At 40.8% G+C, this 24,795-nt stretch overlaps 1 protein-coding gene across 5 annotated transcripts in view; it reads right to left on the minus strand.

Annotated features, from left to right (window-relative positions):
• The window catches only part of carmil3 (capping protein regulator and myosin 1 linker 3), a 112,788-nt gene that overhangs the window by 68,616 nt on the left and 19,377 nt on the right, over positions 1 to 24,795 (minus strand). For all 5 annotated transcript variants that reach the window (XM_042496966.2, XM_088085304.1, XM_088085303.1 and 2 more), the window contains exons 4-12: positions 22,808 to 22,858; positions 21,159 to 21,218; positions 20,947 to 21,068; positions 16,320 to 16,414; positions 15,816 to 15,886; positions 15,607 to 15,680; positions 5,965 to 6,040; positions 3,866 to 3,954; positions 1,106 to 1,200 (exon numbers count right to left, since the gene is read on the minus strand). In XM_042496966.2, coding sequence (XP_042352900.2) covers positions 1,106 to 1,200; positions 3,866 to 3,954; positions 5,965 to 6,040; positions 15,607 to 15,680; positions 15,816 to 15,886; positions 16,320 to 16,414; positions 20,947 to 21,068; positions 21,159 to 21,218; positions 22,808 to 22,858 — 733 coding nt within the window. The remainder of the gene's footprint in view (positions 1 to 1,105; positions 1,201 to 3,865; positions 3,955 to 5,964; positions 6,041 to 15,606; positions 15,681 to 15,815; positions 15,887 to 16,319; positions 16,415 to 20,946; positions 21,069 to 21,158; positions 21,219 to 22,807; positions 22,859 to 24,795) is intronic.

The raw sequence follows: 24,795 nt of genomic DNA on the forward strand, positions 1-24,795 counted from the left end.
ATAATCAATATGAAAATATAGCCCTATACCCATCTACTTTCAGACTGAAGAGCCCACACAGCTTTGCCACACAGCATGAAACTAAAATACAACCTCTCTCAATACACCCCCACCAAAACACACATACCGGTATACAAGCTATACCCTCTTGTATTCTACTGCTATAAAAAATCTCTCTTTCTCCCACATACCCAGTGCAGAAACAAACCCATATAAATACCAAGTGCCAAGCCAGATTACATAACACCTAGTTTCAGCTCAGCAATGTCATTATACACAGCCATGGTAATAATAATATGAAAGGCTCGGCTTTATTAAAAATGTAATGTCTTTTTTCTTTTGTAGTGCCAAACTTTGTTTCCTGTTATTGCAGGGACGTGTGTACGGAGCTCTTGCTGCCATTAAAGGCATGAGAAACATTGCAACCATTGTAAACAGCACTGAAGGTCATTCTTTACTGTGATTATGGGTATCACTGGAATGCTGGTTAAGGCTGCAGCATTTTTGTGGCTTTAGTCACAATAAAGAAAAGTCTGCACACTGTCAACACACACACACACACACTTGGCACGCGTGCACACACACACACAGAGGGTGGCAGTGTGAGCATAAAGAATTTACTGAAGCGAGTGGAAGTGACATGTGTCAGACGAGTGGAAATAAATAAGCTGATGAGTGATACTGGCATGCATGCAAAGTCTTACCCTGGCACATAATCACATGTACTCACACATGTACACCTTTTCAGCTGTATGAGTTTGAAAGAGGCACAGGCAGAGAAAGATGGGGAATGTTTTACATCAGGTACATGGAATTAGTGACCATAATAAGAGGTTCAGTCTGCGAGGTGAGTAGTGGGTGGGAAAAAAAATAATAAAAGCATTTCTCTAGAGAGCAGGACCACTCATAGACATGCTGTATGAAAGACAGATGAGAGAGAAACAAAGAGAAACAGAAAATAAAGGTTGTGCGAGGAGAGACATTGATTTTGAATTCTTTGAGAGCAAACAAAAGTGCCGGCAAAGTAAAAGCAAAAGAACAATCAGCTGCGCCCTGAGACAGCGAGCAGTAGGAGGGAGAGAGTTCACAGAGTCCAGGCTGCTACCTTGGTTGTCTAGCGTGTTATGAGCCAGGTTGAGGGAATGAATCACAGAGGCTGGGTTCTCCGACAGCGCCGACGCCATCTTCTGCGGGAAATCCCTGGAGACAAAATGTTAAAAAGGATAATTAAACTTTCTGCAAAAAAACTGAATACTGATCTCAAAGACTGAGAAAATCCACTGGAGAGATTTCCCCAGTTCAAATGAATGCAGCTGATAAAGTTTCACCGTTAAAACTCCTGGTAATGAGTGTAAGATATCCCACTCAAGTAGCACTGTTCCTTTGTAGAAATGTTAATTGAATTGAAGCACGTTTGTGCTGTTAGGGTGGAATGTAAAGGAAGTTGATTTGAACTGTTTTCATACGGTAAAAGTTGAGTTAGTTTTTAAAATGTTAATGCAGATGCTGAACTTGCAGCCCGTCTGCGAAGTGACGAACAGCATAGGAGAAAGATTGATTTCTGACATGAAAGTGCTTTATTTAGTGTTTTAACTAGTTTTAATCACCTGTTTCTTTCGCCTTGGAAAGGAATAGACTTCTGCGGATAATTCTCCACTAAAACAATAAACATTGAAGGAATTCTAACCGGGAGAAGTTTCAATTGGTTGTAATCTGCAATCCAACCAGCAGATGCTACTAAATTCCCCATAATTTTACAAAGATTCCAATTCAATTGAAGAAAAATAGCCAAAAATTCATTGTTTTCAGCCTGTTAAATGTGGTTACTTGCTGTTTTATTTTAGCCATCTATGATATTGAATTGAAATTCTTTGAATTTTGTAGTGTTGGTTGGACAAAACAAGTAATTTGAAGACACCGCATTTGTGTTCACAAAAAAGTTATTTTTGAACTACTGTGAAAACTCAAGTATAATATTTGAACTGGTATCAAAACATTGGAGGAGATATGAAATCCATTTGAAGGGGGACCCTCTATGTGAGTTTTGGCTCTTTGGTGCCTTTTAGTGCATTGTTTTGGTTTTGCAGCCAACAAATTTACCGTTTCCGTGCACTCTTATCACTTATCTTATCGCAACAGCAGGCAGCTGTTTTCGGCTGAAAGGCTTGCATAAATCCACTTTGTACTAACTGCCTAGCACTGAATAGCAGACAGACAATGCTACAAGCAGCCGTACATAGTTAAGTGTTTAACAGGTGTAAAGCCAGACTAAAACAGGGCTAAAAAGGAGAGTGATGGACAAAAACATGATGCTAATGTTGCTCCATGTCTGTTTAATGTATTACAAGCACTTGTTTGCTAATATATTAGCTACAACAACTTTATGAGATGATAATACATCACCATTACGTTTACAGATTTCTCTGCTGCCCCAAAGTGGACAAAAAATTCAATTAAGTCTGCTTCTTCACAACACAGACTGTATAATAAAGATGGACGACATAACAGCTCCCCGAAAGTGAAGCCAAAACATCTCGATCACCTGCTGGTGGCTGGCTGCAGTACAAGTCATAAACCCCCGCCCCTGCCCCATCTCTATGTTAACAGGTGGGACATGAGCCATAATTAGAACTCAAAGTGCACACCAAATACAATTTTGCCCAAAAGATGGTTTCTGTCATTTTAGGTTGTTTTTATCACACTGATGTATCTTAAAGTGTTAACTTTTCTGATTATTTTGTTATTAATTGTTATTTGATGCCATAAAAGGGGATTTGATGTCACGATTGACAGCTTTATGTGCCAACTGGTGTGCATGCCTAAAATGGCACGGCGCTACTGCGCAGACTCTGGCTCCATAATAATAATAATAACGTTACCATCGATCATCTATGTATTCATAGTCTGTGCTTCACAATTAAATTAATGAACTGCAGTTGACAAAGATTATTTGGTGGGCAACCCTCCTGCCACTTTAAGAAAAATGTCCTTCGGGCATGTGCAGTCAGGATTAGTAAAATTAACTTTCTTTTATTCTTGTAAACAAGTGTTTGGAATAAAGTGCTTATGTTTTTTGTGCTGTAATTTTACATTACTTTCAAATCTTTTAAATCACAGCAATCGAAGCAAAAAGTATATTTCTCTTACAAACTTCAATAGTCATATTCCATACTGTTTAAGTATCTCACATAGTGTAATGTATTTTGTCTCTTTTTTTCACCTCACTGTGTGTGTTTGGTGCAGTGCCTGTGGAGAGCTTCTAATAAAAATGGCCCTCTCTATTGAAAGTGATTTAACACAGGGAAAGTATAAAAACTTGGTAACCTCATCATTATGCTGCAGTAAATCATCTCGCCTGGAGGCAGCCAATTCATCTCAATTAATACTAAATAAGGAAACTGCTCTGTTAAATGATACTAGCCATGCATAGAAGGTGAAAAGTCTTGCCGGGTGAAGCCCAAAATTTCACTAATGTTTCGGTGGGGAAACAATACACCTGCCACGGGCAGACAGGAGGGACCTTTATTAGATGAAAAAGTGGAGGTTAAGAGAGGTGAGAGAGAGAGAGAGAAAAGGAGGAGAGATGGAATTGGAAAGGTTAAGACAGTCGGGGAGGGGAGGAGAATGGGGAGGTGAAATGAGCTGAGGTGAAGAGGTGAGGCAAAATGAGAGTGAGAAGAGGGAATACAAGCAAAGCAGAAAGAAAGGGGAGAGAAAAGACCGGAGCGGGTGGAAAGGACAAAAGACGAGAGATGGAGGAGTGTGAGAGAGGTGAGGGTGTGTGGAAAGGAAGAAAAGTAGAGGAAATTAGATTAACACAGAGGTGACAGGCAGGGTTGATAATGTCAGGAAAGAGGAAACCTACGATTTCAGTCCTGCATTCTCCAGAGTGAGCTCCTCCAGACTGTTGGACTTGCTGACTGTGTGCAGGACCTGGTCCACCACCTCCGACCCCTGGAGACAAGCAAAACAAAACAAAAGCTTGAGACCAAACAGAAGAGGAATACAGGCAGAGAAAGTGAAAAACAAGCAGAAAACAGAAGCAAAAGAACCTAATAATGTTTTAACATTGGTAAAAATTAAGGTAAGTAGCCTCAGGTATAGACTATTAGGCTATGGACCTTATATAAATTCACACTAGGGACCAAAATAAGGGACACAAGCTACAATATATCCCTAAATAAACCCAAGATTCTCTGCAATGGCAAGAACAGTTTGGGTATTTCACATGAGAGATTTCTGGACTTGTTTCTTGTCTGTGCTCTTCTTGCTGGTCAGATGTAGGTGGAGCTCAGTTAGAAAAAATCTCTCGTGAAATCAAAAAATTATCTAAAAAATTACAAAAAAGATTTAAAAAAAAACACTATGAAATAAATAATTAGCGGCCTCAAACAGGAGGCAAGAGACACATTACACACACATTCACATTCTGCAGGTATTGCATGATCCATATCAGTGTTGCACGGTGGACATTTACAAGATGTTCAAGCTTTTGCTGTGTTTAGTGGGGTTACGGCTCTGGCATAAAATATGTTCTTTAACCCTTTTGTCAGTGCTTTCAATGCCCTGAGGCGTCTGCCCGAGGGCAACAGTTAGGTTGAGATAAACAATCTTAAGAAATCTGAATGAATGAACACTGTTAGCTATTAAGATTTCATAGTTTTTTTTAATCTTTTTTGTAGTTTTTTACATAGTTTCTCTTTCTTGCACTGTAAGGACTGCATTTTAATTCTGTTGTGCCTGTTCAATGACAGTAAAGACATATTCTGTTTTATTCTATACTAAATGCTTTATATATTTAGAAAATGCTAGAAAACTTTGATCTACCCAAACCCATGATATTGTCTGTTAAGCTTACCCAAATCTGCCCATTCCAGGTCCTGCAGGTTGTGACCTACACATCACTAATTAATTAACATAAATTGTATTGCTTTGCATTAAAAATTATAAACGCTATCGAATAATACCCTAAAGCAATCTGTAAGTTAATCCGTATATTTCCATGTTGCATTTAACGTTGCTTGAAATATAAGCAGTGCATTTTCACTGTAGCTGAAGTTATCTTAAAAACAAGTCACTATCCCAGAAAACCCTTGATAGTGTGCCTTTTGCTCCCAAAATGTATCATTTTGGGGGATAGTATTAATCCCTTATTACCACAAATCAGCACATGGGCAGTGCAACACACATTCCTCCCACTGTTTTGATTCTACTCCACTACTTGACATTTGGTGGCAGTACCTTGTAGAGAAATCAGTAATGTGCCTGCGAAGGCAGTGAAGAAGACTGCTAGCAAGTAAACTATGAAGGAAAAACATTGAAAAAGTAGTTTGTTTGACTTCAAAGGTACACACAATGTTTTTTGAAAGTATGAATGTAAATGACATTTTTACATGCAAATTCCCACAGGGCACCTTTAAAACACAAAACCAAGTTTTGACAGGCTTTAACGATCAATACATTTATGTAACACCTTAAAAACAATTTTTTTTATTTAATATTTTGAGCAGGCTGTTTTGATGTTGTTCACCTCAGATGGATACCACTCACTCTGATGCATATGATGAATATTTAATGAAGATTCACATCATCTTAAATAGGTACATAAAACTATACTGAGGCTCTCTCTTTTTCTTTCTCTTTTAAATTTGGCGTCTCTTAACTTGATTTTCATTCAGTCTTTAATCTCAAGAGATTAAATGACAGTCAAGTGAGGCTTTATTTACATGCTGAAGTGTTCCAAAAAGGAGAAAATGGATTCAAGTTGACTTAGAAAATGCCAACCAATCATAGAATCGTAATTTCTTTACACTCATTTGGACGCCAGTCTGCCAAATGAGCAGATAAAAAAGATGATTCAACTGAATAAATGTACACACAGGACAGCAAACGAAACCAGAAGAAAGGAAAACTACAAAAACAAAATGTAAGTAATAAAGATTGAAACAAAAAAAAGATAGTTACTATGCGCATGTCTTTGCAGTACAGCTTGGTGAACCAGGTGTTGTACGCAATGGCTGCAACGATCACCGCCAAGTCCCTGCAATGGAGACACACACACACACACACACACACACACACACACACATATTAGAGATAAAATTCAACTCTTTAAATTAGCAAACTCCATCTGCTCAAAACCATTTGATGTCATTGATCCATAAATTCACATTATCGTGGGCCAAACTTTTTCTTAGCTCTCCCGTTTGGTGAAAAAAAAAAGCAGTTCATCATTGTGACAGGGAGTACACTATGGGCAGGGCTGCTTTCTAAAAGATGACTGATACTGCAGCCCTGCTGAGGACGAGAAGCACAGGATGAGAAAAAAAGAAAAAAAGGGGAGAAAGATGCAAAGATCGATGGCCGGGTCAGTGGATTATTCAATAAAGCCACAGTTTGATCCCAGCTACAGACCTCAAACGCTGCTACATCCACCGCTACACAAACAGGCGCAGAGCCCGCAGAGCGTCCTGTTTGTGTTTGTGAGGGAGGAAGAAAGCGAGGGAAGAGAGATAGTTTTAGAATCCTCGAAGGCCCAACTAAAGCCACACTGCCGCTACACCTGCTATACATCATCTAACAAACAAGCAGAGCGGGAGGGGGAGCAAAGATGGAGAGAGAGAATAAGCCCAGAGAGAGGAAAAAAGTTAGAAAGGAGGATAGCGAGACAGAGGGGAAGCATAAAGTGAAAGAGAGAGGAAGAGAAAGTGTAATCTAGCCAGGGAGGGTCATGTTGCCAATAACTGCTGTCGCCAGGACATTACAGTATATCTCAGAGGAGTAAAATGGCTACAGGCTGTGTTCTTTTTCATTACCATGCCAGCCATCAGACCAGTCCAGTCTGACTGACGCAGCTGAGTCCATGTGTGTGTGTGTGTGTGTGTGTGTGTGTGTGTGTCTGTGTGTGTGTGTGTGTGTGTGTGTGTGTGTGTGTGTGTGTGTGTGTGTGTGTGTGTGTGTAAGCAGATGATGCACATGTCAGGATTAATCATCAACGCTGACTGTTGATTCATGTTATGACAGCAGGACATGTAATTGACCTCTGTGATGTCTCACTTGTCATGCGGCGTGTTGGTGTTTATGAGTCGTCGCGTACTCGCACACGAGGACATGCTGGTACAGGAGGTCAATTTGTCGCTGTTGACTTCCTGACATGGATTAGTTAAGGTCAAAGACTTGGATCTGATGTTAAAGATGTGTACAAACTATGGTCGACTTCGCTCCATCTTGCCAGCACACAGATCTCTCTGCTTACCTTTCAGCTCAATGTGGATTTTCACTAGCTTTACGGCTGTTGTTTCAACTACAGATTGTTCTTCCACATTTTCATATGTCCGACATCACAATTAGCATAGCAGCAGTTTGAGAGAGAAAGCCGCCCCTCTCCCTTTCTGTCTCCCTCTCTCTCTCTCACTAATATATTTTCTTAAGTGTTTACAGAAAAAACAAAATCAAACTGAGATCAAACAGAGCTTGAAGCCAACTTTTGAAGTGGCCAAATAGTGGAATTTACACCGTCATGTGATGCACTGTAACTCAAAAAGAATTTTCCCATAGACTTGCACAGCGAAGGAAAAAGAGGTAGATACATTTTTTTGAGCATCGCAGCTCCCCCCAAAATGACTTGTTTGCTATCAGGATTTCATCTGATTACATTTGGAAAGTCCACGGTAGAAGAGAGGCAACATTGAATCATCTCATCCTCATTCAAGTTAGTGGAGCATTAAAGCGGAGGCTAGCCATTTAGCTGGCGGAAATTAACACGTCAGTTTCAAACGTTGCAAACATCACTGTCCTTTCACTTCCATGTGTCCTCTATGATGGAACAGATACAGCCAATAATAACAGAATAACTTAATTTAGATGGTTCACACAAATATACAAATTCATGTTAGTTGATCCATGTGATGTAAATTACTATTTCATAGCGCAGTGGACACAAACTACATTTCTATGTATGCTGTGTGAATGTACTAAAGGTTGCCCGCTGGTGTTCATCATTCATTCAACATTTTGGGGTATATGCTTATTGCGTACTTGCAGAGAGTTGGATGATAAAATAGATAGCACTTTCATGTCAGCATGGTAAATAAAAAGCTACAGGCAGCAAGCTTAACGGGTGCAAAACGTGTGGAACAGCGAGCTTGGCTCTGTCCAAAAGTTAAAATTATCTGCCGACCAGCTCTTCTAAAGCTCACTAATCAACACATTATATCTTGTTTGTTTTATCTGTGTAAAAACTGAAGTGTAAAAATTAATTTGTGGGTTGTCTTTTTTGGGGGGGTGGGTGGGGGGTGGGGTTATGTGCTGCACCATTTCTTGGCTGCGCACTTTCCTCATGGAGCCAGCAGAGTCTGTTCTGGTTTCCTGGCAACATCATGGGATTACCAGACTGCAGGAAGTAATTTTTGGTTTTTATGCTGTGTTCACACAAGGAACAATACAGCTACAGGCTACAAGTCATTTTCAATGGAAATCAGTGACATGAAGCGACACACTGACACCCAGCGTTTGTCGCTGTGTGATGGCGCGTCGCTCTAGAAATCAAAGTTGAGCTGGCTTTTCTTGCGCTTCAGTGATGTGGGGAAGCAATCACATGTTTTTGCTTTTAGCAGTGGTGTTGTGTAATGATGCCATGCTAGCTTTCTGTATGTTGTGGTGCACACGGGGATGCAATGAGGCAGCAAAATGTGATGTTACAATGGGGCTCGGACATTGTTCAAAAGCATATTTATGTTTTTGACCAAATAACAAACTTCATATGACGCTGAGTTAAGGTATTTTGTTGCAAGTAACAGACACACACAAGGACAGACTGACAAAACTTCAACAGCAACTCTGCTGGCTCTGTTGTTGCTGTGTCCCTCGTAGTGTAAACACAGCATTAAAAGGTGCTGACAGGCTGATTTGTCACCTTTTGACCAAAGCCCATCTAGCCATTTATCCCCCATTTCCATTGGAAATGGGATAAAATTGTTTCATAAAAATTTTTGTAGATACTACTGTGGTAATCTTCCCTCCAGTGTCTAGATTTTCCCACCTCAATCCCCGAGCCCAACACAGTCAAATTACGTTATGGCAGATTTAGCTGGCTCTCTGGCTGTTGCTCAAACTTCAGGCTGTGCTTCCACATTTTGTAGCGCACGCCACCATGACACAAAAAGTACAGAGCCGGATCAAGAGACTTATCCACCCCTATCTCTCTCTCTCTCTTAAAGTACTGCACTGCCTATTTCTCTCTTAGTATGTTTTCAGAAACATATTTTAATGCCCTTTTTAGCTGTTATTTATCAGGAAGTGGGAGCCATACTGCTTCCTGCACAGTGAAAATGGAGACTTAAGAAACGGGTGGCCAAACAGTAAAACTAAGCCACACTGAACAAATAGAAACCAAGGCTCTGTGTATGATTTGCATATTTCTTGCATCAAATGTTTTCAGAAACATGTCTTAGTTTACTGTTTAACTGTAATACAAGAACCGGCTGGATGCCATTCTTTCACACGGACCATTACACATTATGTCACCCACCAGCACGAGTGTTTATTGGTCTGATCAGGCAGGTAGCATTCTGGTAGTAGCAGTAGTTTTCCTAGGTTTTCTGGTCATGTAGCACCAGTTTCAACAGTATTTGCTTTTCTCTGCTGCATAAATGGCCCAGTTGTATGTGAGGGCGTTCTTTATATTTGTGAAATACTTCTTTAATGCTAAGCTAGGCTTACTGGCTGCAGTATCATAATTGCTGTACAGACATGAGTGTGGTATTGACCTTCTTATCAAGCAAACCAATAAATGTATCTCAAAAGTACACTTATATTTATAGAGTCCATTTTTTTACATGCACTTATTGTGGCTGCAAGGTTCAGCGCGATGCAAATTCACCTGCCCACGCAGACAGCTGCATGCATCTCAAACTGTACGACCGCACAGACTGTATGTGCAACTGCTCATGTGTAAACATGTCCATCTGAGCAGACACCAAATGGGGTTCAAAAGGGACCATGCAGGCATGAGCTGCCCACATCCATGTCAGTTTTAGAGCATTTCAGGTCTTGACTGGTCGTTCAACAATCATGAATAAATTAAATCAAAGCCTAACTTTATTATAATCTGAATCTGACCTTCTAGCAAACCCTAAAGGCTCCGACATTTATTACAGCCCACTATATGCACAACAGAGAGGTTTGATATTGATATTCTTAGAAATTACCAGGAATAGGACAAAGACAGAGTTTCTCCTGAGATGTTCCAGGAGGAAAGGTCATGGGATCCTTCAAATCAAAGTCTCACTGGGTGCATGACTGTGCTCAGAGCATTTCATGGCAATAAGCCTATTAGATGATTTAATAGCCCGTGGGTAAAGTTAAGGGAAGGAAATGAAGTGTTCACAATAAAAAGAGTTCATCCTCTGGGGAGCATGGATCTGCTAAGTTAACTTCATGGCTATTTGCCCATCAGATTTTTATATTTTTTGTTTATAAGTGGAACTTTTTTTTAATGTAGCGATAGAGAAAAGGTTAGCAGGGGTCACCAAAAACATTACTATTCATCCTGTGGGGACAATGAATATTCATTGGGCTTTGTGAGAATATCTGTGACTTGGAAGGTGGATATTCTGACCTAATTGGTGGCTCCAGAGTCAGAAAGGTCAAAAGGCATTAAATCATTAGGAATCATCCTCTGGGGATTATAAATATTCATAAGAAATTTGACAGCAATCTGACTGATTGTCGGACCAAATGACCATTATCAACATTTGAAGATGATTGGATTTTGAAGCACACCAATATGCAGTATGGTAATAAATCGATGCTAGAGTCTAACCCCGTGCAGACGGTGACTCAGGTCCTGTAACAGTGACAGGTGAGGCAGATGGTAGTAGTGAACTGTGGAGCTGCTGTCCTGCTTCAATAACAGAAAAAACTAATCAAACAGAGAGTTGGCAAAAAGTTAGACCCGCCATCCAGATGTACTATTGAGTATGTGTGTGTGTACACAGAGGAGTGACTGTCAGGCCAAGAAGTGCCCCGACAAATTCTTGGGGCAGCAAGGCGTAAAAATTCATCCCTCCCTTTCTGCCTCTCTCTTTCTCACACACACAACAAACAAATGTAAATATATGCAAGCACAAAATCCCTTAAACTTAAATTCGCACACACAGTCCCCTCTGCAACATGGTGTCAACCTGCAGCAGCCAGACTGAACCAACCTAGCCAGGCAGGCAGAGTGTGTGTGTCTGTGTCTGTTTGTGTGAACAGGAGTGATTCAGAGAAAGAGAGAGCTGAGGAAGAAAAAATAACAGGAAGTGGATAACAACAGGATGAGACAAGGCCAGAGAAAAAGGTGTCCGCTTTCAGTCGGGAGGAATGAGCGCAGACGATGTTTGGACGGACAGCAGTCAGCGGAAAAAGCATCGCCCTGTCGCTCGTGGTAACAGGAGATGGACTCAATCAGGGGAGATCGAGAGGATGGAAATGTGGAAGGACAAGGGGGGAGGAAGGGAGTAATGCACCACAAATAGCCTGTGGCAGTTGATCTTGGAAAGACCATTCTTTGACTCTTACTTCAGTCATTAGCACAATTTCTTGATTGTTTCCCTGCATTGTGTTTTTGTGAGTGTACTTTTGTCAAATCTCTTCATCCTGTATCAATTTCAATGTGATACGATTTCTCTCGAATAGCAGGGAGAGAGTCTTTAGTATTGGATCGTGGGCTCGTGGGAACAATATGTCAAAGGAAGATCTTAAAAAACAGCATGAGCAGGCTGATTCCCCTGCAAATGTGTCCTCTTTATCACACTATATAAAATAGCAGAGGAAAAACAACAGCGATGCAGAGATTTTGGCTTTCAATATGAAAGACATTAATATATTCATGAGCTGCTGCTGCAATCATGCATTCTATGAATGGCTTTTTGATTTACCAGCAAAGCAAGGCCTCGCTTCTATAATGAGAAATGCATTTTTAAGTGTGCGTGCATCCTCTCCACTCGGGATTGTTGTTTCTTACACAGTAAAGGCGAAAGAATTCTATAGGCCTCCGGTTTTTTTCGGACAAAACATTCCTTAAACAAAAGACAAGTAAGCTAGGTTGAATGCTCCATTTGCATGTCAGCTGTCAAATTTTTTTTTTTATGATTGGCAGCACTCGAGCAACACATACGCTCGTTCTCAATATGTCTGGGAAAGGAAATGGAGGACTTAAAAAGATACCAGCGGGGAGGCAGAGGAGAAGACATATGGCATTTTACAGCTGTTTCCGAGCCCTGGATTCTGCCTCTGACAAGCTCCTCGTTCCCCTTTTTCTATGATCTTTCCAAACTTCTAACAAAAGCGAACAGAGACATCGGACAGCAGCTGAGCCAGAGAGAGAACGACAGACTAATACACTCAACATTTTACCCATGGAGGGTCTTGTTAGATAAACAGCCACTCTAATGTCAGATGAGACAGATGATGAGATGCATCGTGCTGTCTGGGAAACATTTTTGCAAAACATCATGATGTAGAATGAGGAGGAAAAGTCTTTCAAATCGACTGAGTAGTCAGGAAGTATTAGGACAGTGATATGCTTTATTGTTTTGGGTCTGTACTCCAGCACAGTGGATTGGAAATGAAACGACGACTGTGAGGTTTAAGAACTGAATTTCAGCTTCAATTGTGCTGCATTTCTACTGCATAGCAGAGCATGGCTTGACTTCACTGTAACTAATTTGTTTTTTTGGGGGGGTATCTTTGGCAAAAGTTGAAAGTAGTTCATGGTACTTTTTTGGTACCACATCAGTTGAGGTTCCCAGTGAGCCAATACTAGAAGGTGGAATGAAAAACACTGCAGACCACTGATTAGTCAGACAGAATCGTGGCTAACTTCACATCCCACACAAATTGGCCATTTTTAAAGAGCCAAGCAAGCCCACTAGAAACAGCATTTATTTTCACACACTCAACCCAGATTTGTTTTTTAAAATTGCAGCATGCAAAACAATGCCATCGTCCACCAAACGTTTCTCTTAGGTTGTCGCTGAAAGGATCCAGCAAGAGAGAACACTGTTTCTGTCACGTTTAGGATAAGTTCACGACGGTTTCCCGCTGAAATTTAGGGGTACTATCTGTGGAAAACAAAATCACGAAAAGCACCTAGTACCAAAAGCAAGTAAAATCAGGGCTAACCATGGACTAGAAATTTGGCATCACAATCCCAAACATTTCAATCCTGGCTGACTGGCGACACCTTTGGTCATTTGGAGGAATGGATTTTCAGGTACAAGTTCTATGACCTGCATCGACGACTCAAGGAAGCAAATACTCATTAAACAGCTATTCTGACAGATGTGCAGTAGAAGAGGACTTATCAAGTATCTGTTTACAATGCACCCAAACAAGCTGTGGATTGGGAGGAAGAAGCACATCAATTCTGTAACATAGACAGCTCAAAAGGACAGTCAACAGTGACACTGAATTCATGATCAAGTAGCACAGGTTGGTGTCTTGAGCACATGTCCAGTAAGTGAATGTATCTCTCCTGTCAATGCCTTTTGCATAGGGGTGGCAAAATATGTATTTACACAGCTTACCCTCTACAATTCTAAATCCATTTACAGATTACAAACAAAATGTATTTTTGCAGTGCATTGCTACACTGTGCCATGAGAGCACAGTGTAGCTCCAGGACTTTGTATTGCATGTACACAGTGTAGTGGAGCCTTTGGGCACATTCTAATTTAAATAATTCTCAGGGAAGAATTAGCTTGACGTGATTCATGAAATACACAAGCCTTGCAAGACTACGGTGAACAGTTTTGGGAATGCTACAAACATGAGGGGTGCACATACACTATCGCACAGGGACCACCGTGTGCAAACTGTGACACTGAAATCCACGATTTTACAACACTTTGAGGCAACTCTGACTGGGGGAAAAAACACTGGTCCATGCCTTTTTTCATTTTAAAAGTCCTGTGCATGCATAATGTTATGGATAACTTCCTGTGGTATTAGCTTTGCAGCAAGAGGATACAGTCTATTTTCCACAGCTGATGATATTCTATATTTAAAAGTAAAGCAGAGCACCCTTACTCCACAACCTGGGGACCAGCTTCTGCTACTACAAGAGAACCCATGTGGGAAAGGTTGAAGTGATAGGCTATTACCTAAAAAAATAGTGATTTTCAGGGACAATACCAATACCATTAAAAAAAGAAAAAAAAACATTTGGCTGATAGCCAGTGCAGTTACCAATATTTTCTTGGTTGTTATTCTGAATGTTAGTGTTAAAAAGAAGAGAAAAAAAGGCATCTCTGCCTTGCTGCAGCTCAGTCTATTTCTTTTCTCATCCAAGTTGTGAGATGCTGAACTTAACAGCTGCTCACTGAAAGCAAACGTGAAAACAAACCACACATGCACATGGTACCCGTTACCCTCTTACATCATGCCAGAGTCAGGTCCAGACATTTGCTTCTTTCTCCAATGAGCAGCTACTGCTGTCTGGGTCCAGCAGCAAATAACCGACATAACATTTAATCAGTGCAATATTAAAGCAACACATCTAAACAGATAAACATCAGACACTTCCATTAGTGAATGTCATCTTATTTACTGATAGGCCGATGACAGTAAACAAGGCGGATGTTGGCGGATACTGATGCTCAGCCAATAAAACGGTGTATATCTTCTTAACAGGTCCCCTCCACTAAAAAATATGTTTTCCTTAGTGTTACTTAGAAGTTTACCCATAACTGCACCGAATGATGCATGTGCAGAATTTTTCACCAATAGGCTGTTTTTCAATTTTCCACAGACGGATGAAAGTTTCTCCATGTTCACCTTAAATCTGTGCTTGTACGTATAAAGTTTTTGTTTCATCATACAACTAACTAACTACACATCACGACTACTTGGAGCCAATTGCAAGTGTGATGTGGCAACTGGAAACTGCACATACACTGAGAATGGACTTTTTAGTGACGTTGGCAACATCTTATATCCAGCATTTAAACTGTGAAATATTTGCATATTAACACCCATCATTAAACTTGTTAGGGAAATATGTGTACATTGAGGCAGCCAGTGGAATGTCAAGTCAAGCACCAAACCCCCAATGCAGCTAAGTAGGCGTTTCACTTTCTGCAAACCACACTGAAATTAAAAACAGGAAACGATAAAGATGGTTCCGTCCTGGCAAAGCATCACAAAGGAGTATGCCAAAATGTCTGCTGATGTCTGTGGGTTACAGACAACCACAAATTGACTGCAACAGAACTGACAAATATCAGATATAATGAGTTTGTGTTGTCCAATTACTTTCTGTCCCCTAAATGCCTGCTGATGTAGTAAACAACCTCACATTAATGCTGAAACTCAGCACTTTACTCTTATTTTAGCAGCTTTATTTCAAATCTAATGTGCCTGAGTACAGAGCCAATACACACACAAACACACACACGCACGCACGCACGCACGCACGCACGCACGCACGCATGCACGCACTGACTGCACTTTATGCTGCTGCAGTCTAAGTTTGGTATAAGTTAATTGCGTCTTTTCAATCAGTGCATGCTGGCATACCGTAATCAGCCTGGTTGTGGTTAAGATGTCAATAAACTATGTCACCTGCTGTCAAGATGGCTGAAATCCAGTAAATTGAACTCCCTGTTGTCCTGAGAGTGGTAGATGGTGTCAACATCCTGGAGGAGAGGAGGGAGGGAGGGAGGGAAGATGAGAGAAAAAGAAACAAAGTTAGGGAGGGAGGAAAAGGACAGAGTCTCTTAAACAACTCAACAAAGAGAAGTGGCTTTGTAAAGTCTGTATCATGTCCTCACCCACTGTACTTCTTCTTTGCAGCCAATTCCATTGTAGTCGCAGAGAGCTGCATAGGTTTCAGAAAAACCTCCTGAAAGGGCAAGAGGAGAAGACAACAAATCAATCCCAGCCAGACCATATAACAGATCAGACATGCCAAGGATAGAATAAAGCAGGAAAGAGGACGTATGTATGAATGAGAGGGAGAGAGAATGCAGACCAGAGATGAAAGAAAAAGTCAGAGAGAGAGAGAGAGAGAGAGAGAGAGAGAGAGAGAGAGAGAGAGAGATTAGCTGTAAATATTGAGGTAAGATGAAAGTATTGCAGCATGAAAGAGCACTTCTTGTAGATTAACGGGATTACTAGCAGAAAGGGAGTGCATCCAGCAACTTCGGTCTTTTGACCCACTTAAGGATGAGTCCTCAACATGACTTGGTGTGAGTCAGTGAGTCAGCGAGTGGACAGACTCTGCAGTGTGTGCCTCTGTGTTTTGTGCGAAGTAGCAAGAAACATTAAAAACTCACCGCATGTTTTCTGGGGATCTAATGACGATTCAGAGTTTGGTGAGAACTTGTGACTTCCTTCGGTCAGATCTCCCTCTGCACGACAAATAGGAGGACTGAAGGACAAAAATGGAGAGAACAGGTTCAAATAAGAGTCACCACCCATGTTAGTGCACAGAGGATATTTATTCTCCATTTACCAACTTGCTTTCATGATATTTTATTTGTATGTTTATATTTTTAATGTTAATAGACACCCCCACATTCAATTTAAATAATCTCTGTTTTAGTTAAAAAGGCATGAGCTCCCCTGCGAGTCAGCCTATATAAATGGAGTTCTGCTTGCGTTCTTCAGTTGGCCATTGAAAGCAGAAATGTAACTCAGAGACGGTCGATATTTGCTTTTTTTATTTATTCTTTCAGAATAAGTCTTTGATAATTTTAAAATACGTTTACCCTGAGTCTGCTGTGATTCATGGGTGCAACACTTGCAGCTCTATCAGGTTTTTTGTCAGCAACTGTGATAATAGCAAGTAGCCTATGCCACAAACTAGGGCTGAAGGACTATGGCCAAAATAATAGTCACAATTATTTTGATCAATATCGAGATAACCATTATTAATCACACTTAGTCACTGTTGTTTAGTTTCAAATTGTTATTGCATATTACCATTTAAACAAACAGAGCACTGACTTCATTTACATGTTGTGCTAACTTCCAACTAATGTACAAATTTTTGTATCAAAATAAAACTGGCCCTTATTGACAGTGCATCTCCTGGTAGCAAATTTTAAATAAAATTGCACTAAACATTTTACCCCCATTTAATCAACAGAGCACTGCTTTTACTTTTAGCAAAGTAAGACTTAAAATAAAGTTTTTATTCATCTCACTTCAGTGCATCTCCCAGAGCCAAAATATAAATAAACGTGTTTATTGGACACATATCTTTTTTCCAATTGAAGTGCGGCTGCATTGATTATTTCAGTCTGTCTTTAGGCGCTGGATGATGATGTAAAGTGTCTCTATTATAAGTTAGACAAGAATGAGGATTCAGTGAAGTAACATTAGCAACATTGTTTTATGGCCTTCATGGATTCCTCACATTGTGGTAGGGCTGCAGAGCTGCATTATTCATTGAATATTAACCTCAATCATGACTTTGTCTTCCCACAATTAAATAAACCTCACTGACAACCATACTGAAGTTTAAAATGTGTGCTCCGCTCACAGAAAACTCTGCTGAATATCTAATCAAGCACTTCCTAAATTAACAGCAAGCCTACACTCTGGAAGAGCAGTCATGCCTCTATGCATGACAGTGCAGTGGCAGCCTTTGAAAAACTTTCCTGAAAGTCCCTGTTCCTGAAAGACAAAGACCGGCAGTGGTCAAAACATGTTGGCTTTTTTAAAATGATTTAGCTACTATACTAAAGACTTTTCAGAGTCTCAAATAGAGCCAAATACGTCCTTGTTTTTTCATGTTTTTCACACTTTTGGAGTGCCTGGATTTCCTTCCTATTTATCTTCTATAGTCTTCAGAGCAACTTGTCATCTCTCTCTTTGTCTAAACTTTCCTGAATGTTGAGACTGCAGACAGGCAAAACGAAAATCAGCTGTTAGTCAACCATCTTCATCTGTTATTGGAAAGTATTTTGGATTTAGGAGGAGAACAAATTGTTTGCAACAAGTGCACGAGACTTGTGTCTGTGCCACAAAGCAACACAACTAAATTGTTAAATCACCTTTAAAAAAAAACACCTCCAACTGCAGTACAATGATAAATTAATGTCGTTGTGATTGTTAACTTACTGATTTTTTTTCTTTTTAAAGCGCATCAACTAATCTATCCAGCTCTCAAAAACAATAACCACTGTAATAGCATTCCTCCTGGCTAAAGATATCTGTCAAATGGTTGCATATCTATAATGGCTTACTTAATTTTAGTTAGCTCATATTTTGGGTACAATTGTATTTATATTTTTATTCTAGAAGACGCACTATGAATAAGGACCAGTCATATTTGATGCAGAGATGTGTATAACAGCGTGGAAGTAAAACCAATGCTCTGTTTATTTATATGTGAAAGAGCAATAAAAAATATTTTGCCCTTGAAACCAGTGAATAATCTGTGATAAATTATCAAAATAATCCTGATTATCATTTTGGCAATAATCATGCAGCCCTAGTTTGTAGTATTTGTTCACATTAGTGAACAAATTATATGTTTTGCTTTGCGGCGCAAACACAAGTATCATGCACTCCTTGAATATAATATGTTCTTGCTTAACATCATCTACCCTAAAATCAAAATATTTCCGAACATCATGAGATGAGCCATTTTGAGCAAGCTCCTTACCCTCTGCTCCAGACATTTGATTTTCTTTTTGCCCCTCTGCTCTTTGCTACCTAGTTTTCTACTCTCAACTGCAGTCAACATTCAGGAAAGTTTGTCACACTGGCTGCTACTACTTGACAGCTGCCATGGCTGTTAGTTTAGGGAGCACTTGATTTGATTTGCAGCAGTTTTCTATTAGAAGAGCACACATTGTAAACGTCAATATTGCAGTTAATCATGGTCATTTAATTGTGAGAAGCCCGAATCCTGATCAAGACTGACATTTGATTAATTGTGCGACTCTACCACAAACGACAGCACCTCTTTGGTCCAACTGAAATATCTCAGTAGTTACTAGATTAATTGCCCTGAAATTTTGAGCAAACATTTGTGGCTCAGAGGATATCTCCTCACGACTTTCATGATATTTCACTCTGAACCAAAGTGGCAGACCCAACTGACAGAGTGACACTGTCATCCCTAGAGCCACTGCTGCTCGCTAAAAATGTATCATCGTCATTATCTATCTTTTCAGGAGGGCCACTTTCCTTGACTTTTGAGGAGCCATGTTGTGATTAGAGAGCCGCTGGTCCCAATTACAGGTTGGGGGAAAAGTGGATGGTAAATATTAGGCTTCTCTCCTCCCTTAGCTGCTGTTGCCCTTCAGCAAGGCACTAAGATCCCAGCTGCATAAGTGGAGCATTTCAGTGCCCAAGAGATGATGGCACACTGGTACAAGACTGCTTCCAGGTGTGAGAGATTAAAATGAGTATAACTCTCCCTCTCCCTGCAAGCACCCCTCCTGCAAGACATTGTTATAAATAAAAACCCGTTCTCAAACAACTTAGTCAATAAAACTATGGTATTTGACTCATAACGATTCAGATCCAAATTTAGCCTTCTAAACGAAACACAGCTGCATCATATTTTCAAACGATAATACTGACTTTTTTTGCCGCAAGATGCTAATTTGCAGCAGACTTGTTTTTCATTGATTATAGCTGCTCCAGTTCAAGTAAATATGGAAAGTGAATGTCTGCAATGTCGAAACTGCTTATGACATTGCTTTGGTAGTGAATAAATAACACGTAAACTGTAAAATTGGATCCCTGGGATGCTTTCTGAAGCTCCCCGCTGCAATTACATTAAGAAAAAAAAACATATCCCTCTGCTTAGTGGTTGTTTTCTCTAAAATACTTCTTTGACAAAAAAAAACATCCAGTAAGCAGAAAACACTAAGGACCGGGATCACAAAGTAAATACTGCGATGGCGCATAATACCTTGCTCTACCTGCTTTGGCTTTTTGATAGGATTACACCACTATACTGTTGCATTCAACACACACCAGCCTTAATCCCATTTGTCAACGAATCACACACAACACCTAACCACATCCGTGACCTTAATCCCCACCTTATCTTGACAATCATCCTCCGCCCCTGGAGCGCGTGTCTATGTGCCCGCTATCTGGATGCTATCTGCATTATGGACTTCAATGCAGCGGCACCAATCAGTTACATGGCTGCACAATCAAACCCACAACAACTCTCTTCCTTCTGTCCTCCCCTCTCTCTTTATTCGCTTTAAACGTTCTCACTGGAAGCAATCATCCGCCGTGGCCCTAATGGGAAAGAGCCATTCGGAAAAATGATAGAGTGCGGAGATAGCCTTGTGTAGGTCAATAGCCGGAGCACAGTCAATCCCATTGCTCTCAGAAATTGTAGATGAGACCCGAGGGAGGAGAATACACTCTGCCTCGCACGCCTGCTCAGCCATGATCACGGGACAAAAATTTCCGGGGCCTGAACTTAACTCCATCCATGCTTTTCTTTAGTGTGCATCCTCTGTGCTTCCCTCATTAGTAAGTGCAGAGGACACACACAGCCCACTTTAGGATTTTCAACCCTGTGAGAATGCGTTTTTGACTGTTTCTCCATCAGCAACTGTGTTTTCTGCTGCTCATTGCTTATACTAAATAAGCTGCTTTAAAAAAGGAATGAAAAAGAACCAACACAATGCCTTCAGGTAACGGCCTACTCAGTGTCAGCTGGCTGATTTAATCCCACTGATTGCTGGGTGTTAAAGTCTACCGTGACACAGAAATGGGTTGGATGCAAACTATAGCAATACAAGAATGCATTTGGCTGCTGAAGAGGAAAGCTGCCCCGAAAGTGAAGCTGCCAACTTGCCAACGCACTGTCGAGTGCTGTTAACGTCGGCCAACTTGTCTTCGCTCCTCAGCGCATGTAACACAAAAACAGAAAGACTTGTTTCTCTGCTCGAGGCGAGGATGCTCGGAGTTGCTTACGCATAAATGGAATTGTTGAAGACTCGGGAGAGGGCGTAGTTGATGTGGCTGACCACGTGATCCAGCTGGTCCTGGGTCTGCAGTCTCAGCGAGTAGGTGGTCTTGTCTGTGTCAATTACAACCTGTGGATGGACACTTTGTCAATATTTAAACTTTATGCTGATCTGAAGGCGTAAAGAGCAGGAAAACAAGACGATTATCTGTGTGTTCACCTGGTGTTCTGGATAGGTGTTCATCGCTCGGATTTCCAAAAAGTTGAAGGTGACCTCCATCTGAAACCAGCAGAAAAACGTCACTGTGGTCTACTAAACTCCTATTTTACATCATCTTTACAGGACAATTACAACGTGGCTCTTATTTTCATGGCCATTTCCTTTCATCTCAATAATATTTTACTCAAAGTATGTGCTGAGATCTGGGAGCGCAGCAGCATCACATAAAAGCAGTCAGATGGGGCAAAAAAACACCAGCAATCAGACAATCATTCATGTTTTGAGCAAAGCCCAAGGTTAGCTGAACTTAAGAGAAAACAGAGCCTTGATGACTTCCAGTCCGGCTAATGACGGAGCATGCTGCGACTCAGGAGAGCTCTGTTAAAATAATGACGAATGCTTTGATAACATTTGGATATTTCTATTGCAATTTCATGCAACAGGTCACTTGGGATGGGAAAGTCGACCAAAAACATGTGTAGAGGACAAATATCATAGCTATGAAAATAATGAGGATGCCCAAAAAACGAATGCTAACCACGTTAATGGTACACGTGGCTCTTTGAATCTGGCCAACACGAAGAAACTACTGCTGGACCCTTAAGTGAGAATAATTTCCAAACTTTTTAATAAACTCTTTGTTGGTCGTGCCGTGTAAGTTCAACTTGAAGTCACAAGTGCCACTTCAAACAAAAGAAAATGAAGCACTTAACTGATGAATTATTAACCATTTATTTTTTGACTGCTTGTGTCTCTAGCCCTGTTGGACTTTGTTGTTGTGAGATTGCTACGGTCCCATATTTCAGCAATTATTCTCGTATGTACACCGATTTCATGAGTGAAAAAATAAAGGCAAAATCTACAGAAATAAGACCAAAGTTAAAATACACCTGAATTAGAGGCTTGGCATTTTGGAAAATACATTAGTTTTTCCTTTTTGCAGACTGTAAAAATAACGACACCACTCTTGTCTCGTACAAATAATATAAATCTATAGCCAGCAGCCAGTTAGTTTCACTTCAGAAAAGACAGAAAATCAGCTTACCAGGCTCTCTCCAAATGCAACACATTTTGCAAACAAGTCCCTTAATCTTACTTGCAATCTTATTTGTTTCATCCATACACAACCATAAATTTAAACAGCTGCAGCTTCATGTTAAAATATGAGAGTAGCATCAAATTTGTTGTTTAAATGCTTTAAAGGGGCAGATGACCCCAAATAAAAAATATTTCCCTCTTGCCTGCAGTGCTGTTTATTATTCTAGATTGTTTTGGTGTGAATTTCAGAGTGTTGGAGATATCAGATGTAGAGATGTCTGCCCTCAATATCTTCAGCACTCTGCAACTCACAGCAAAACAAACAAACTTGATCAATAAACAGCAATGAAGGTAGGAGGAAAAAATATGCATTTTTGACTTTGAGGTGAAATGTCCCTTTAAAGCACTGACTTCCTGCCACTTGCCACCTTATCGTTGTCATTGTAATCGCTATCATTCAAAAACATCATCACCACAGTCATCATCATTATCTCTTCTCTCCTGCGCTGAAAGTCTGCTACTTTTTTTATCATATCTCTTGTGAATTACCATAAGATCAAGGTTGGCAAGTGAAAGCCATAAAATTCTACTGAGAGCGGGGGAACATTTACCTTGGTGGGCACTTTGACAGCAAAGAGATACAGTCTCCATGTTGCCAGGACCTGAGGGGAGAACACATTCATTTTTTCTGTCACAGAGAAGGAAATGCAAAATGCAAATCGCAGCAAAAAATAGCACAGCACAAACACCCCATAAAGAGAGCAAATCATCTCTGCGGCTCATCCCAATGACTCGTAAGTCATGCTAAGCACTCTAGACATTAGCGGGCTAATGATGATGGCGCGTGTGTGAAAGAAATATTACGGCGAGATTGAGAGTCATATGACAGTCCGATTTATCGCGCTAAGTTGTGTTGATGGAACTAAGTAGCACTTATTCAACAGATGCCTGATTGCGTCTGGGAGAAAAGTAATGCTGAGATAAGGGAGAGAAAGGGGAGAAAGAGGACAAAGAAGATGCAAAGAGCAAGCAAAAAGAGAGGTGTGCTTCTGCCAAAAGAAAGACATTACCATTTAAAAGGGTCTGGGTATAACGTGAGAGACAGAAAATGGGAATATATTCACATCTGCCTATGTAATTAATCTCATTCATAATTCAAAATTCCATAATTAGCATACCCCATGCATGCACTGTGCATCTCTGTCCCTCCCAATCTCGTACTCCCGATTCTCGGCCACACTTTGGTTTTGCTCTTTTTCAGCTGGCTTTCAAACTCCCTCCTTTGCATTCTGTCATTCCTCCCATTTCTCTTCATCTCCATGGAAATCTGTTCATTTTCCCCATCTTCTTCCTTAATCCCTAATCCCTCCATCTCCCTGCGCGCCACAGTGCCCTGTCTGCTTCGCTCCCGCCTTAACACCTCACTCCATCCCCTCCTGCCCTCACCTCCTCCCTTCTCCTAACTCCCCTGTCTCCTTTCCCGGTTCAGTTTTTCTTTTCTTTTTCTGCTCCGTCGCTTTCAATTCCTCAAGGCCTCTCTGTGCTGAATGGCTAATGGCGCCCCGCTGTGTGGCGGTGAGAGGAAGAAAGAAAATGAAACATACAAAGAGAGAGAGTGGAGGAAGAGGGAGAGATAGAGGAGGCGATGGAAGGACGGAGACACCAGATTTCCCTCCTGATAATGAAGCCTTCAGATACTACACCTACTCCCCGGCAAAGCTGGCCTCATGGATCAGCCCTATGTCTTAACTATATAGACATCCATAACAGACTCCCGCAGAGAAGGGACAGAGGAGAGGGAGTGGAATGGAAACAAGAGATGCAAAAGGAGGAGACAGAGTGATAGAGAGAGATACCCCCACCAAGAGAAAAAAATCTCCGCACTAAGCTGGTGGAAGGGCCTTCAAGGAAGATTGTTAGTCCAATCACAGCTCCTTGACAAGTTTGAAAACTCTGTTACATAAATCCAGGAAGGAGCAGTGCTGGTGGTGGTAGGGGGGTGTGATGGGACCTTGAGGCTCACAGAAAGAGGAGAGAGAGAGAGGTGAGATATAGTGGAAAAAATGAAAGACAGAGGCATCTTCTCCCATCAAAAGCCCTGCGAGCCGACAGAAGATCTCATAATGTAAACAGAGGCATCAATAATGCAGGCTCTCTGACGGCTGCCGATTTGATCCTCTGATGCTGAACAAGGCCTCTTGCGTTCGGTTTGTCCTCTCTTGATATATCATTTACAGCCCATTGAAGTATCATTAGAGACGATCAATACTCAAGATTACTTTTTGCCTACTTGGTTGGGGTATGCGCAGCAGTGAAGGCAAAAATATGACAGATTTCTTTTCAATTCATGAGGTACGCGAGATAACAGGGTTTGAGCTAGAGCAAGCCATCGCACAACAATGATTTTTTTATTTGGACTCTGACCAATTTTCTGATTAATTTAAATAAACGGTGAGATGGGGGCTCCTCACATGCAATCGCAGCTATAGACCATGTGCACAGCACAGTTGAGGGGGGGGGGCAGTCCATAGACATGCAGATCAGGTTAATTGGTGACTCTAAAGTGGTCGTGGGTGTGAGTGTTAGCGTGAATAGTTGT

This window comes from Plectropomus leopardus, chromosome 12, assembly GCF_026936395.1.
Source record: "Plectropomus leopardus strain MGB_pleo_1.0 chromosome 12, ASM2693639v1, whole genome shotgun sequence".
Taxonomy (NCBI): Eukaryota; Metazoa; Chordata; class Actinopteri; order Perciformes; family Serranidae; genus Plectropomus; species Plectropomus leopardus.